This window comes from Melanostigma gelatinosum, assembly GCF_949748355.1.
Source record: "Melanostigma gelatinosum genome assembly, chromosome: 11".
In the NCBI taxonomy this organism is placed as follows: domain Eukaryota; kingdom Metazoa; phylum Chordata; class Actinopteri; order Perciformes; family Zoarcidae; genus Melanostigma; species Melanostigma gelatinosum.
The window spans coordinates 20,078,219-20,095,930 of NC_136644.1; the positions used below are offsets into that span (position 1 = coordinate 20,078,219).

The 17,712-nt window shown below is 41.7% G+C and overlaps 1 protein-coding gene across 2 annotated transcripts in view; it reads left to right on the plus strand.

Annotated features, from left to right (window-relative positions):
- Positions 1 to 4,562: 4,562 nt before the first annotated feature.
- Positions 4,563 to 17,712, plus strand: part of dclk2a (doublecortin-like kinase 2a) — a 33,513-nt gene continuing 20,363 nt past the window's right edge. For both annotated transcript variants that reach the window (XM_079278781.1, XM_079278782.1), the window contains exons 1-2: positions 4,563 to 5,296; positions 9,037 to 9,374. In XM_079278781.1, the coding sequence (XP_079134907.1) occupies positions 4,891 to 5,296; positions 9,037 to 9,374 (744 nt within the window). In that variant the 5' untranslated portion in view covers positions 4,563 to 4,890. The remainder of the gene's footprint in view (positions 5,297 to 9,036; positions 9,375 to 17,712) is intronic.

Here is a 17,712-nt window from a genome sequence, read left to right on the forward strand (position 1 = left end):
GTATAGCCCTGGAAAGCTCCATTCTCATCTTTCAGAATCCGTTGGAATTACGTCGATAGCGTGAATGGTGTGGGGATTTACGGTAATTTGAATTATTATGTCATTTCCTGTCTCCTGCGACAGTGTTCGTTCTAAAAGGGTCAAGAGAAACTGTTGGCCCATTTTGTGTCCGGGTTTGTATTGCTTCATTGACTTACTCAGTAACTTTTAAGGGAGTGTAAAGTAGTGCTGTACAGTGTGAATTATATCGTTATAACAATGGTGTTAAACCAACATGTTGCAACAACATACTGCACAAAATATTTAAGTTGTATAACCGTCTTTATCACGTATTGCCCCAAAGTGTTTAAAACCAATTTTGCAAGGGATAAATATTCACAGTAACAATCACTAAAAGAGGAAAATATATGAACCTGGTAAAATATCAGCTCCATGCAGTTTATTTTTATTCAAAGTTTAAATGTGAAAATATCACAAAAAATACAAAGACTTAACTCGCATACTTTAATTATGACCAAAAGTGGGGAGACACATCCTAAAGCCATTTCTCTGCAGGTTTGTCTGCATGGCTGGTGTAAAATATCCTCACTCTATATATATATATATATATATATATATATATATATATATATATATATATATATATATATATTGATATATATATATATTGATATATATATATATATATTTTGATATTGATAGTGTGATTCGGTTTGTAATTGTTACTCTGCTCATGCCCCAAGTGGTGGGTCTTTCAGGGTCTTGAGTGTAAGATTGACACCTAATGAAGAGGAAGCAATATATATTGACCATATCAGTATTGCTCTGTCACCAAAATGCAGCTACTGTAAAGTAACCAGGGTGGGGCCTTTCATTGCCCCTGAATCTCTGCATTGGTACATCATTCCTCACAAATCACATGTGGTCTTTCTTAAACACTGTCTGATTTGTTGAAGTTTTGTTCAAGTGAACAATCAACTTTGAATCTTCATCTTTTAGTTAAAAATGTTCTCACCATCAGTTAATATACAGCAAAATAGAGCGTGACACTCATTTAGTGATCATTGGTGAACACCAGAGGGCGTTGGGAGTATTTTTCTCTCCTCTTATAACTTCACTAGCTCATCTGGAAAATACGGGGTGCTCTCGGTTGTGAAGTAGGTAAATCCCGAGTGAGTTCAAAATGCTCTTGAAGACAAAATAGTCAACTGTAGACAGAGGGAAGCCTCTGGGCTTTCTTCAGGCACACTCGTACCAAGCCAAGGATGAAGTTAAAATGCCTTTATTCGTTTAGCGCAGGGGTGTCAAATTCATTTTCACTCTGGACCACATCAGCATCACGGTTTCCCTCAAAGGGCCGGTTGTCAATGTAAGACTGTGTAAATGTAACTACTCCTAACATATTGGTAAATAACTCTCTGCATTTGATTGTTTATTCAAGTGTTAAAATATTGTACATGCAGTTATATACATGTAAAAATATATTTAAGCACATTTCTGTTATTATAACTTAAATCCTTTTACTTTAGGGTTAAGAAACCCACATTACTCTATCAAAGATCAAACTATTAAAGAAAATATCAAAGACAAGTTATTACAATAACTTTGTTCAATGCTTAAAATCCTTTCAAGGGTGCGTTTGCTGTCTTTTCTCTCTCTTGACCTTTAACCCCAAAGCCATATCCTCATCTTTACTGACACATTAATCGGAAATGATGTGCATGTTGTGAGACCTGGTGCCTGCCATGGAAATAATGCACTCGCCCACGCATGCTGCCTGTCGGTGGGTGTAGAGACAAATTGTTCTCTTCAGATCTCCAGATGCCTTTAATCTACTTTCTGTCAAAGATGGTCTCTGCTTCTGAGTTATGAGGATTCATGTGGCACTTCAGAAATGTCTCCTTACTAAATTCAGAAAGACTACAGTTTAATGTATATACAATTAGTTTCCTTTGCAAATAGATAGTGATATATACATTGATATATACATCGTAAAAGGCAGAGATTACAGCAATATGTTCACATTTTAAGACATAAGAATCAATTCATATTTGAGTTACACAGATGTAAAGGACCAGAGTTAAACATTGTACTTCTCAAAATAAGTAGCCTGTAGTACAATCATAAGGCATGTGATTTTTGCACTGAACCCAGCGGGGCTTTGAAAGTGATCACACACTTTGCATTGTTTCCTCAAGAGCGGATTGTTTTGCTAAGTGATTTTCACACAAATGCCCGAGGAGACTTATTCCCCAAATCCCTCAGAAACTGCATTATATTAGTAGCTTACCGAATTACCAGTAGAAACAGTCAGAGGAGGCTTTTAAGCCTTATCGCCAACCTGATTGTTCTTCTTAATTTAGAGAGAGGGGTTCTTAGCATTGAGGGATTTTCTGCTTTGTCATTCTGTACAGGATTTCCCTCCGCCGGGGGAAGAGCATTTCCTATTTGCTTTGTGCTAAGCGACTTCCTCCCTCAAAGGCTGCTCAAACAATACATCCAACACAGCTGGCTTTCAGTTTGAAGAATACCTAAAACGTTGCTGGAGACCCAGTGGAGATATTCATATAGATTTATATGTAATCAGTGAATCAAAAAAAGAATGAATTCATGAATAAAACCAATGGACATATGAGGTCACTTACATTATAAACTCTCTGTTCAGTGTGAAACCTAATTTCCTTCCTCAAATACACATTATGTGATAATGTATAAACGAGGGTCACCACCAAAACACAAGAATGAATCGTGGTGTCTCTCCTACATTGACTCTTGTGTTTTTTTTTTAATTTTTAGAAACTAATTTCTCTTATTTACAAATGTGCTGTGACTTTCTTCTTCTATAGGAGCTGTGCGATTTTACATTGTTTATTTTTGTTTTTGTTAGTTTGCATGGCCACCAGAAAGAAAACTTTGTGGAAGCAAATTAGGATCCAAATTAGGAATAAAGAATGAACTATCACATGAAATCTACTGTGTCTAACAGTTGCTGCTGTTTGTTTGCTCATGTTGGCAAAGGTGTGTTTACGTTAGTCATGTTTGTAAAACAAACAGGGTGAACGCGGCTTCTGTTTTCAGTTTTGCTCAGTTCAGTTGTACAAAACGCTGGTTTGTTCACCGATGAGGGAACTCTTCAATGTGTCTTTACATATTGATTTTATGGTCAGAAAGTTACTGATTTAAAACGGTCTTCTTGTCCCCAATGAGTGCTTATAAATGTGACAAAGATAGACGTATTCGTTTCTGTTGCTCTGACTTCAGGAACTAGGCTATACTGTAGTTGAAAAGTGGGTTAACTCATCCCCCGTCTGCCCGTTACTACTCTTTGCCAAGCTGCAGTGACAGTGTGGCTCAGGTCCGTGCTGTGCTGGACCAGGTGGTGACGAAGGTATCTCTATGAGCCTGGCAGGGAAAGGTGGTGAGTTTCAACCAGGAACCCACCAGGTGGGCATTGCCTTGTATAATCCAAGCTCACTATTTGCAGTCACAGAGAGTCAGTCTTAGTGTTTGCTGCACTCTGCTACCCAGCCATACTGTATTCATTTCCTAAGACACAAACATACATGTCTGTGTATGTATACATTGTTCCTTCTGTACATTGTATTCATTTACCGTGTGTGACTGTTTTCTGCTTGCTGCGTATGTATAGATCAATAAATCACTAAATCTAGCCAAGTATCAATCTTTGAGTGCAATTGCAAAAACAGACAAACGGATAAATAGATAATTAATAACAATTCACTGATAAATATTTCTTCATCTCTTACAGAATCCTTATAATTCATAAATGACACAAAAGATCTTTGCATCTGATGTAACCGATACCATCTCTACAATGTATGGTTATTTAGCCTATCTCATGTTTTTCTGTTTTGTAATATATGAAATTGTTGTCTAATAGCCCGTGGTTTCAGTTGTTTATAGTTGTGGATTTTAACATTTATATGAATGTGTTTGAGCGTGTTTAGCGCGCTGTAAAGGTGTGCGCCTCTTTGTCATTATTATATTGAAATAATATATTATATAAATACAAATAAGATACTAACATATTTCATGTGTACATCGTTTTGGACTTAAGCGTCTGCCAAATGAATAAATGTAAATGTTCATTCACAATAGGCTAATATTGATATTCCTTCAATATTTCTTATTGTAACTTAATCCACCTGTGTTAATTATAACCTCTGTATTTAGGCTATGGACTACATATAGGGGTATGTGTCATATCAAAGAAAAAAACTTTCTGTTGTATTCTTACACTTTGAACACATTTAGGTCATCGAGGATGAGTGTAAACTTCATTGTTTCTGTCCTGGATATATTAGCAGAACAGAGAGAGCATTAGGACCCTGGGGCGGGAAGGACTTCCCCCTCTCTCCATCCACTGATCTGACAGTTTGAGGGACCGACCAGTCAGAGGAAGGATGTGAGGTGGAGGAGGAGGAGGCTTGCGGTGTTTGGTGCGGTGCGCCGAAGTTTTGTAAAAATCTGCTTCGTTGTTTGAAATCCACCCGGTTGGTCCAATGCAACGTCTGTCAAACGCAGCTGCTCGTCCACCGTATAATCCAGAGCTGGCGTTTGAATTATTGCTCCTGCTGCATTCTAGTAGGTCGACTAAATCAATTCATCGGATCAGTCAGGGCAAGGCCTTGAGTTTCTGTGGACCCCGAGATTATTTCTCGACATGTTTCTTCTTTTATGACCTGTGCATTCGGACTTGTCACGCGCAACCGGCGCAGCAAGTGTGGGCTTGAAGTTGAGACTGGAGACGCACATGTGCATCCTTCTTCCTCTGACACCGGACGCATCGACCCGGCAGCACTCTGGATAAAAGTCGTTTTTTTCTGTTTGGGATTTCGTTTGAAATAGGAGGAAAAGGAGCAAAACAACATGTCGCTAAGCAGAAGTATTGAAGTTGAACACTTCGAGGAACGAGACAAGCCGCACCGGACACCGAGGACCAACTCTGGCTCCGGGTCCCAGTCAGGCTCCAGAGGCAACGGTCTGGTGCCCAGCCCGGCGCACAGTGCGTTCTGTAGTTTCTACCGCACACGCACTCTGCAGTCGCTCACGTCCGAGAAAAAAGCCAAGAAAGTGCGGTTTTATCGCAACGGGGACAGGTATTTTAAAGGATTGGTGTATGCCGTGTCTAGTGACCGGTTCAGGTCTCTGGATGCTCTGCTCATGGAGCTCACGAGGTCCCTGTCGGACAACGTCAACCTTCCACAAGGAGTCCGGACGCTGTACGCGTTGGATGGAGGCACGAGGATCACCAGCCTGGATGACTTAGTAGAAGGTAATGGATGCAACAATCACCTCATGTGACCACGAATCATTGACGAGGCTCAATACTTGATTGTATTGATGACACATAAAATGCATTGATTCAGTATGCAATTGATTTTTTATAGACGCTAGATGTTGCCTTTAGTGCTGGCTAAATGGTCCAGACAAATACACACTAATAACCTCATGCAACTTATGCCAGAAGTTTTAAAGGCCAGAACACATTCACATTGTTAAGGGCTTGTGCCTAATGGTGATGTCAGTGATTGATGCCGTTTACTTTTAAAGTTAGTTATTTTCTGCCAGACAAAATGTTTGAGATCAGTACTCCTTTGTGGATCATCTACTGTACTTAATTTGATCTCTTGAGGGCATAGCAGTATAACGGATGCAATGCAGCGCTTCCCTTGGATCATTTGCATCATTGACACAACTGTTCTGACATGTTTGACCCAGTGCCATGAATACAGACAGGCAGACCACTCCTCAGTGCAGCTTTAGCTCTGCACAGGCTGCTGCTAATGCACATCAGTGTCCATTGATCTCAGCTTGACTCGTTTCCCCAATCTGTAGTATGTATTCGTGAGCTGAGTTTGTGTGGGCTTGAAAGTGCAGCGTGTAGCTCGAAGTGCAGTCCTGCCTGGGAATGAATGTGTGTGTGTTGTTTAAAGGGTCCATTGGCTGCTCTTTGAAATTGATCTCACCCTTGGGGCTTGAAAAAAAATGGAAGTTTCCCTCCCCCACCTAGTATCTGGCCATTGCTTGCATGCAGTGTAGTAGAGAAATAATGAAGTTTAATAATGGAAATACATACTAAGTTTGAAAACATTGTGTTCAAGTCAGTCACCCACTGCGGACACAAATAGAGCATGGTGTTTTCCTACCCTTTCACTTTTTGCAGTGTTTTTCACCCGACAGCGACCTCTCTGTAATACGTTAATCTTCATGTTCAGCCCTGGTGTGTCTGTCTGCACCACGACCTGCCTGCGATCCTCTTTCAACACGAGAGGCTACGGCTCCACCACACACACTCAGGATCCCCGACCTCTTACTGCGGTCTCCTATACTGGTCTATTTTCATCTCACATCCTCTTAAAACTTTGGACTCTGGGCTACACTCATTTCCTATGTCCCGTCCCCTGAGTGACCAGGGAGGATTTAGGCCAGCGCCTGATCTGAATTCTGTAGCATCACTAGTTTTAACCAAAAGTTGTTTTGGTGCATTGGATGTGATACAGAGTGTTCTGCCACTCAACCTCTGCACTTTACATGTACGAGGATCTGAGGCATACATACATTGTGTCCAGAGTACTACTGATAGCAATTTCTTTGTTTTTAAATTGTCAAATGATGCTATAAAGGGACTGAGATATTTCTTTTTTTAAATGCATTATCATTATAAATGACTGCTGTTGATTATCCTAAGTCACCAGGATATTGTTTCTGGAAAGTCACAATTATATTTAATGTTAAATCTTTTGGAATTTGATTATTTTTTTAAGACTCTGAGCACCTCAATTGAAATTCCATTCAATCCAAATGTATTGTGATCGTGGCAGAAGTTTCAAAAGCAGATATCAAACCTCAGCCAAACTATCTGCATGCCTTGATAACATGATGAGTAAGTGGGGAAAGTGTTTTGGTGATTTGGGTAAGATGTGAGATGCACTGCAGGTGGGCCGAGCGCCAGTGTTCGGTCCTTGTTTACTCGCCCGTCTAATGGACAGAGAGAGGAAACACCACTGCACAGCTCAGCAGTCTGCCTCCATTGATTGAGGCCTGCGGGGGCTCTTTTGTGTGGAAACCCAATAAGCACCACTCGCATGTGTGTCCCTTATGGTTGGATGGAAACTGAGCTGCTGACCAAATAGTGTAGAATACTGATTAGACCCGTTTTTATTCAAGAATACGCCCTATTCACAGCAGCAATTTTGACAGGTCATATCATAGTAGGGTACACACAGCTGTAATTGATACAATTAGTTGTGGTTCTATTTGGTGAGTTGCAGCCATTCCAGTAAACCAGCATGAACAATACCAGGGCTCTGGTCAACCTAATTGGAGTCTCAAACAGGGCAAAGCTGTCTCTAAGTAAGAGCGACGCAGAGACAGCGACACAGAGCTGCCGGGCTCGTCACGCCATGATCACTAACGACATAACACCTGCGACACGAGCCGGAGAGAACAAGAGCTTTCAACCCTTTGTTTACCAAAGACATTGACTGGCACCCAGTGTCTCGTCACAATTATTGCTCGTAGGGACAATTCAGTCGTCACTGGATGTTGAACAAAACAGGAGGCCATGCATGCTGAGAATATCGTTGGATCATGGGGTCACCTCATTGCTTTGGTGATGAGAAGTTTTAGATTGCCTTCATGTTGACACTGTTTTGTGATTCCCATTAATCACTTGGGTTGTGGATTGGTGACAGATGTGTGCGTCCCCTGCAGTAAAAGCTGCTGCACTGGTTAGACGGCTCTGTCGAGGCTGACCTCATCTGTCCACATGAGGACAGCAGCCAGTGGCGGCTGGTCGGGGCTCCGCTCACACCACCGATGGGTGTTGCACCTGAGATCCCTGCACCTGAATGACAGCCCCAGTTACGTATATATTTAGTTTTAGTTTTCAGCCATAGCTCAGTCCCCCCCCCAGCTGTGGCCTAGCCTTTTAATCAGCTTTTGGTTAATTGCAAGCTTAATAAAGCCAGGTATCGTGGGACGCACTGTCTCATATGGCCTTCTTTCACTGCAGCACGATTCGTTTGTCTTGACACACAGCAGATAGCTACAATTTCAGAGATTGGAATTGACACTGTAAGTAAAATTAAGTGTTTCCCAAAACATACTGAAACTTTACGAAGAAAGACTGATCACAGTGCCACAAACAGCCACCCTTTTACAACTGATATATTTCGGATTCATGTCCGGTTATAGGATTATACTTAATGCAGTTTATGAACAAGCATGTGTTTTATACTGGTCAGCCTCAATACTGTACAGTTCTACTAATGACCCAGAGATACACGCGCAGCAATCTTTGCATGCCATTCGTCTCTTTCATAGCTTTGATGAAACATTCTCAGATTTTTTTTTTTTTTTCTCTTGTCCTAAAAATATCTTCACTGAAAGACACATAAGGGTTATTTGCTAGAGCAGCATTTACATGATGTAAAGTGTTCACTGTGTTTTGTAAAGTGTCTGTTAAGCACAAGTTGATCCTGAGAGACAGGCCACGTGTTCGTGGGCACAAATAATTTGGTGAAGAATGTATCACGAACAGAAAGAACGGCATCGAGTTTCTCAACCGACACTCGGCCTTCACAACAATCACCAGACATTCTTGCTGTGGTCTTCATTCATCGGCCAAGCCCCTGTACTTGTCGCATGACTTTCTTCTTCAGGGGAAACATTTGCGTGTTAACTGTTGGAATGGAATGCTGTCGGATAAAACAAAATGCCTTGCTTTGGAGGAAGGCCAATGCAGCAGCTCAACAGCTGAAAGGGAGAGAGGACGGAGTTACACTGGCCTTGCCTCTCAATGTGCCTTTTTGTTTCAACGGAGGCATGTTAACTCTTTGTTCGCCTAATGCCATGTGGACTCAGTTTTCTATGGTACATGCCATACATGTCCGGTGGATTCTGATGTATTACATGTGTGTATATTTTATTCAAAATATTTTTTAGCTGTGGATACAGTTTACATGATCCGTGCATTGACTGGCAGTTACGGCAACTTCTTTCTTTCTCCAGGTGAAAGTTACGTGTGTGCCTCAAATGAAACCTTCCGACACGTGGAGTACACCAAGAACGTCAACCCCAACTGGTCGGTGGGCTGCAAGACCGGCACGTCGCGCTCCCTCACCTCTCTCGTCCCGCTGAAGAGCGAGCTGCAGCATGAGTCCAAGGGCTTCATCAAACCCAAGCTCGTCACGGTCATCCGCAGCGGCGTCAAACCCCGCAAGGCAGTGCGCATACTGCTCAACAAGAAGACGGCACACTCCTTCGACCAGGTGCTCACCGACATCACGGACGCAATCAAGCTGGACTCCGGAGCTGTGAGGAGACTGTACACTTTGGAGGGCAAGCAGGTGAGTCTGTTATGATGCATGCTTGTTGAAGTGCAGAGGACGTGATGATAGTTGTAGCGCTGGTAATCGCCAAGCAAACTCGTGGGAAACCAGGGAAACGAGGCCGATGACCATGAATTCGGTGACTAAAATTACAGTTGGAGTGTGTTAGCTGTATTTTTTTCAGTGGGATGATATTGGATGATGTGCATATGAAAACCAGATGGAACTACGAGGCTGAGCTTTTTAGCCAAAGGTTTTATCTCCAAAACACGCTGTGATTTATTGGCTTCAGCTGTGTCAGCAGTCTGGGTAATTACACCCCATTTAATCATCCATACATAATTACGTGCTGAGATTATTTCAACAACAACACGAATGAATACATTTAAGAGTTCAGGCCTTTTGCCATATCCATCAGTATAGTTTCCTTCCTACTTCATCCCCCTCTATTAAGCCATTTGAGACTGTTTTTGCTATAATCCAATCCATATATATATATATATATATATATATATATATGCTATAAATAGAATAGATATGGGGTTAGGAAGAATCTTATTACAAAACATCTCAAAAAAGCGTGTCTACAAAAGGGCTGAAATGTAGTTAAGATGTCGGCATCATATCTTTAGGACGGACAAAATTACAATTTAGAAACGTAAAAGGGACTTCAAAAGTAAATTGGTGTTTTTTTATGTTTCAGAGCATAAACAAAGACCTCAAACAGACTCCAGGTTGAGGACAGACTAAAGGTGTTTAAGATTGCACAAATGTCTGGCAAGAATATTGAACAAAAAATGTCGGAATGACTTTGTCTAGATTAGTAAACAATAAAATAGTTTGGGTGTTTTGTTCAAATGAAAGAAAAAAGACTGGTGCTCAAAGTCAGAATAAAAGATCACTCTCCTAATGCAGGTGCCTGGCTTCAAAGTAAATCACTTCTGATTAGTTTTACTTTAGATGCAGCTAACTGTGACACGTCATTGGAACATTTCTTGAAACTTGTCTTGCTCCAAACAGCTGTAATTGCACAAATAATGTTCATAAAATCAAGAAAAAATAGTTGCCAGAAATAACTTTTTAGAGAGTGGATACTTTATCAGCGCGTTTGCTTCTAAGAGCTTAAATGTTGTCGTTTTCAATAGGATTGCTTCTTTTATTTTTATTGCCAATTGTTGATGGAGAAATGTTGATTATTGATAAACTACTTGGATTTCATTATTAATAATCACAAGTGGGGCTTAAGGGTTCGAGCAAAATAATACGTTTCAAACTACTAAAAACTTTCTGTGTTGTAGTTACAGTTGAGATGAGGCTTTAACAACTTGTGACAAAAGAACAACCTCCTGTATTCAAATGTCTGACAACCAAACCAGCTGATGTTTGCTTCCTGTGAGCCGACAGGAATCTTTCTGTGCCCGACGGTCCAGACAGCAGCGATCCTTTTCACCTCTGACGGGGCCGGCCCAGCATCCTTTCTGTCAAGCCAGCACTGTACAGGAACACAGTGCCTCATGACTTGTTAGGACTATTATATGATCATTGTCATGGTTTAGATCGTCTGATCATGGGGTGTGACGGTCAAGTGAAGATCAGATGAGTTCCGTTAGCCTTTAGCCAATTATTAGATTAGATTCGAAAACTTTATTAATCCCCAGTGGGGAAACTCGTTAATGTAGAAGAGGGCTACGTTTTTATCTTTGTTTATGGTAAACAGGATTGGGTGGAGAGACTTACACATCTAAGATAGTGAATAACGTCATGGAGTGATGTGTTCAAAAACATGCTCCTAAAATAAAATATTGCCTAATAAATGCACCAGCCTCAGCTGCACACATTACTGCTTCTTATAAGAATCATGTTGTGATTAATTCAGTCCCATATTGGTCACACAAACCATTCATGTGTGTCTATTTACATCTCTTAGTAAATTCCGACTCGATCAGCTGTGCAGACCAGCTGTTCTATCCAGACATTTCACGCTCTCTTGCCACGAGGAGTGCTGCGTTGGACTTCACGGGGTGCGTTCAAGCGCAGCACCTTTGGTGCTTGTGACATATTTGTGATGCCTTACTAGCAATCCAGTTTTTACAGATGTTGATTTTTGACAATTTGACGAAACGTTTAGAGGGAGAGGAGGCTGGCATATTTGACAGCTTGAGAGGGAGCACCTGTCCTTTAACCTCCCTTTGAGTTCTTTGTTTCGCAGCCAGGCAGCTACTGTCTGCCAGACGGTGGCAGTTGTTAAAGGTTGTAAAGTCTCTGGGGATTGAACTGCTTTTTAGTGGTGAAACCAAAACTGAGATCTGTTACGATGTCGTGTCTTTTAGGAGATTTGTAGTTTGAAACGTCCTCATCCACCGTCAACCCAGCTTGGAATATTGTATTGTATATTTTGCTTTTACACGGGTTATGTACTAGTCTGCACAACATGCATAAAGATAAAGTTCCCATTTGTCAAGCTCACCTTTCAATATAACACACATACTGTACATCTTCGTTTTAGTCTTCCCCATAAATAGATAATTCGTTGTGTCGAAATTAAAATATAATTCATCATTACTCACTGTTTTTGCTTGGCCTACAGTATGATGGTAAATGCATAAACAGACGCAACTCATTTAAGAAAATTAACATTAATGATGCAATAAATTCAGGAAGTCATTTTTTTTGTAGCTATTTTAATTTAAAATCCTAAATCAGTCCTTTCAGTAGTGGTTCAGGACATGTTCCATGCAGTCTTTTGAGATTGTAGATTGCAGATGACACATTACATCTGTCATGCAGACAAGTGTAGCTTCCTTAATGTTTTTTAATGATAAGCACATGGGCCATAAGTTACAGCATCTTAGATGATTCCTTCCCTCTTCTGGAGCAGAGATCCATCTATCCATCACTGTCAAGTTCTTCACCATCAGATGGATGCTAAAGGAGAGTTTCTTATTTAAGTGGGTTGTGTTTCAATGTGTTCTACAGGTTTGTGTTTTATCTTTTAGACACAAAACAACATTGCTAACAAAGATGATAATGTGTGGCCTGTTTGGGATGTTAACAAGCACTCCAGCTGATTCTGTGTATGTATGAAGTCAGACGAGCTCTTGTTTTAAATGTATCACGTTTGAAGCATGACGTGTCTCTTGTGTTGACGTTTTGTCCAGCAATATAATGTATACAAATATGACCTGACAGTGTGGAAGGAGGCATGGAAGCAGAGACTGTGCATTGTTCTGCGTAGATGGGCTCAGCTATGAACAGCTCAACAGCCCTGCAGTGAACCCTGCACCTTCATGAAGTTCAGTTGTTGTTGGAACTCTTTTAGAGACGTCTTTATTTAACTGTATGGTACATTTGGAAGCTGCAGTTTGTAGAGCTATTGAACTGTGTTATATGATGCTGGAAGGTGTTTCTGGTGTTCTATCCACCCCATTGACATCAATGAGGGTAGACTGAGAAACTGGGGGTTGAGTGGATATTGCAGTAACTAGATTCTGGGCGATTACACGTCAGAAATACTTCATATAAGGAGTAAAGGAATAAGAAACATACAGTAACTTTATTCATGAATGTTCACAAATCATGAAATGATGCTTGAAAAAATACTATGTAGTGTGTTACATCATCAAAAGTAGTGCTTTGTTTTAGTTCTGTATTATCAAGTATATGAGCTGTCTTTCTTAAATTAGCATCACATTTTAATATGGTAATTTAAACCAAACTCCATAGATTCTATAAAAAGCTTTACTTTTCTCTCCTATAAAGTAAGTCTTTACTCGCACATCCACCCATAAACACATAAACACACCCACACACACTCCAAATGCCTTCCAGCAGCAGCCTGCCATCTGCTCCTCCAAAATCAAATCACAGGTCCACCAGGTCTGCAGGCATTGCAACCCCCCCTCCCCGCTGATGCACACACATGACGTACAGCATCTCACACACACACACACACACACACACACACATTCAGAGGCCTCCCACTGCGGCCCTGGCCACCACCAGATAATTAGACCTATAAGCTGGAAGGGATGGTTAAAGTGCAGCTGTCAGGTGTGTGTGTGTTTGTGTGTGTGTGTGTGTTCAAGGATGTGTATGTGTGAGACAGCGCGCTTTCACAATACTTCTCTGTCCACCCCCTCCTCGATTCAAAGATGCTCTTCAGACTGAATGTTAATTGTAGATCTTGGTTGTCAGGGCCAGCAGAATCAGCTGCTGTTTTTGAGAGACACCCCTGTTTTACATCTCAAAGCTGACTGGGCAGGCGGAAAATAGGATTTCCCTATTTGGCATTGTCTAATTGATGCATTCATTAATTTGAGGAACAGTTAGAGGTCCAAACTTGCTAAGTTGTCTTTTTTGTTGTTGTAGAAATCATTTAGAAGTGATCCAAAGGGACTGTAGAAATAGGGACAAAGAGGAGAAGGTCCATGTGATAAAACAAAAGGAGCAAAGTGTATGTCAATAATTAGAGACGTTCAAACCCTGGCTCTTTTTCCACCTCCACACCCAGCTGGCCAATCGCAACGTGAGGCGGGTGTGAATGTCACATTGTTGATTTTTGAAAGTTAAGAGTAATGGTTGGACACGGCCTCACCCCATGTCCGATGTTAGTAATGTGTGGGGTATTGAACCAGCCAACAAGTAGTTCCGAGTGTATTCAGGCGTCTGAACCGCTCAACTACAGTCGATGATCCTGTGCGAGTACTACCAATACGCTGCAATTGACCTGGCTACACCTCAAGACTGCGATCAGCTCAGAGTACCGTAGTTGACTGAGAGCTGTGTTGACAAATGACAGAAGGTGGGAAGGACAGAGGAAGAGGGCGGTTGTCACATTTCCCAACCCCCTACTTATCAAGTGCTTACTTTCTCTGCCCCCCTTCTCAAAGCCCGACTATTTATCCCACTGTGCAGAGCAGCTGACAACCATTTCTGTTGTCATAATTACATGATACAAAATCTAATTTACATTCACCCTTCAGTTACATGACCCGTGCAAGTTTAGGAAATGCCTTTTTGGAATTTGATAGTTAGGGACAGACAACTATCCTACATGTAGCCTCATGAACAGATATTGTGTTTGTCTGTGCTTGTTCTAGCTGGAGCGAACAATACCCTGTTGTCCTGTCTGTCTCACTTGATGCTGCAAATCGGTGCAATTAAAAATGTCTGTCTCTTATTACTTGGACACAAGGTCTGTTGCTTTTGGCCAACATTCATACTGTGGGTTTTGAATTGAATCATCAATGCCATGGATATATCGCAGTAGATTTGCATTGGCATAGGAGCAGTAGCAAGAGCGTATTACATGGGCATTCATGAAGTAATCCAGTACTTTTCTTCTTTTTCTTTTTTTTAATCGTATAAATACCTTTTAGATGTTTGCTGTGTACAGGCTAAATGTTTACACAAGTTAAACATTGATTTTGTCTCTCAAAAGCATCTGCCAAAACAATCCTGAAATATGTTACGAGGATGACAGTCTGTCCATGAACCAGGAGCTGGAAACAAACCTGGACCGTTGTGGCGGCTGAGCTGTAACGGCTGAAATGGTCGTTTCTCTGAAACCTATGAAGGGCTTTACAGTTCAGCGAGCGGAGGAATGACACAGGAAATGGAACTCGGCACTGATAATTGGACAGTCCGCTCAGATGTGATGTCTTTGTTTGTTTACGTCTTTGCAGTGGTTTGGTGGGTGTACTGTATCCTCCATCATACATTGGGGACAGTTAGTGTGTTTTGAAAAATCCACATAAGCAAATTTTAGTTTATAAAAGAAATTCACGCTGTTTCAATGACTTTAGACAGACTTAGATTTGTCTTCTTTTTCTTTATCTCTCAATCTTAAGAATAACTATTTTCTTGGAACATTAAATACAGTACAATAAATCATCGTAGTGGTAGGATCAAATTCTTACTGTAGTGAATAGAGCCCCAGGATGAGAACAACTCTTTGATCACCAACGTGTCATGAAGATGACAGCTAGCTAGTTCATGGTGCGTGGATTGCTGGGTTTTGAGGGCATACACATCAGTATGAGAGGGAGGAGGATGTTGGTGAGCGTGACTCTGATGCACTGTGGCATAATTTCACATGACACGCTTCGAATGATGATGGCCTCGATCCTCGATACCAGCCCTGACCTTGCAGTACATGTGTCAGCAGGGACGAGCTGCACTGCTGCCAACAGTTAAACAGGTTTACATTCATTCAGGTGTCTCACTTCACCTCACCCCGTTATCATATTGATGAGGATGATGTCTTGTTTGCGAGACGTTGAAACATGCTGGCAGTTACAGACAGATTAGTGAACCCGTCTCCCTTTTTCACGAGCTTGGGTCATGGACACACAAGGGTTCCATCTGATTATCAGGCATGAGCTGTTTTCAGGGCGAAGTCTGGATTAAACGCCGCCATTTAGGTCAACAGCCATGACATTTGAATGCTCACCTATTGTTCTGTGCTGTCATTCTCGTACAGCACCATCTGACACGATAGTGCAACGACACCATCCAACCACGAATAGTGTCGGCCAGGTTCTGCGATAGGCTGTTTATCCTCTTTCTGGTCTCTTGTCCTAGCAGATGGCACGCACGCGCGCGCGCGCGCACACACACACACACACTCAATGCTACAAACACACTTCATTGTACTTAGTAAAAGTGCCTGGCCCACGTTTCACAAGTTCTGGCATGATACCCTGCATTGACGAAGAGCAGGAAAACCAAAAGCCGGGAGTGTGAGGGGGCCACGGGGCTGTCGGCTGTGGGCTGTGCAGACCGCGTGGAGGCCACAGACGGGGAGGGCATCCATTGTGTGGTGTGTGTGATCTCAACTACTTGTTTTGTTTTGTTTGTCCAAGCCTGGCCCGCATCCTTTCTTTGCAGCAGGCCTTTCACTCCCCCAACAAGAGAGTTGACGTCATGATATGTAAGCCACAACTCATTGTTTGTCACCTTGAGTTTAATCATTCAAGCGAGCTCAGGTTGCCTCAGCAAGTTTCGGAAGATTGATGTGCTGCATTTGTTTTTGCACGGGGCAGATCAGGAGCTGTGCGTCTAAGTGATCTTGACAACTGTAGCAGGTCTCTGATGCTGATGGTGGAGTTTCATTTGCACATCAAACGGTGCCTATTCTTTTAGTTGTCTTGAGGCGTAATTCCTGGCAGAGGAGCGTTGATGTTAATGTTAGTGGACAGTTTTTATTTTTTTTGTTCATTATGTATTTGTTTAGTGCGAACATGAAATGCTAATTAACATTCTAAGATATATTAATACGGGCCTTTTGAGACTTCTGCTGGAATTGCAATATTATATTTTGAGAATTTACTGCCCAGCAGCCACTTTTATATGCAGTGATACTGTTTTTTTAATTGGAGACTATTATCTTTATTGGCATCAAAAAACAACATTTTATGCATCTCTTGTGGATCTCGTAGCACCTCTGCGAGTCTCACTTTGTTGATGAACAGGCTAATCTACTGTTACGCCCCCAGCCGCCCACAGACGGGGCGTAGCAGTTTGTGGTGTGTTACACACACACTGCTGTACCTCCTAAATATTGTGTGGCACGTTGTGTGTATATGACTGTTTCAATCATTGCAAGGATACATTGCCGCTTGTTTTTGAGTTTGAATGAAGTGAGTTTTACGATTTCTTACAGGTGTCTAGGCGAGGGTTAGCCGTTTGTGGGTTGTGTTCATTCAATCGCACACTACAACACTGGTCGTTGCAGACACACCTGGTGGAGATCTGCACTCTGCTGAGTGCACCTTTCTTGTTTGTTGTTTCTTCTGCAGTGCCTTCACTGAGCAATGGTTTGTTGATAGCTTATGTTTAATGTAGTGAATCCAGAGTAGCGAATGAATGACGGGCTTAGTTTTCTCATTGCTCCTTCTTGTGCTGCTGCCTTGTCTTGGATTTACCGCTCTGATCCGGAGGAATTAAAGAGTCTCAGGAAGCAGCCTCTGTCTGTTAGTAAGAGTTCAAACAGAGTTAATAAGATGGTTGGCTTTAGCTTAATCGCGCCCTAGTAAACTTAATAGGCATCTAGCTATCTGCATGTTCTCAAGTAAGTAACAGTTTAAGTGAGAGTTAAAGCTTGTGTCAAGAATACACATCTAGTTGACCATAGAAATGTTGTTTTCTTTTGTGACTGAAGGAGTCACAAGGCCAGAGGCAGAGACTTCAATCTTTGTCTCCTTTTTTCCATCTTTACTTTAGGACTCCACCCACCGTCTCTGCCTCTTGCTCATTTGGCTCAGAGTATTGAGCACCAATGAGGGATTTGGAGGTAAATGGGGTTGATGGAAACTGAATGATTACTGTGATCATTGTCCTTTTGGCTCTCACACGC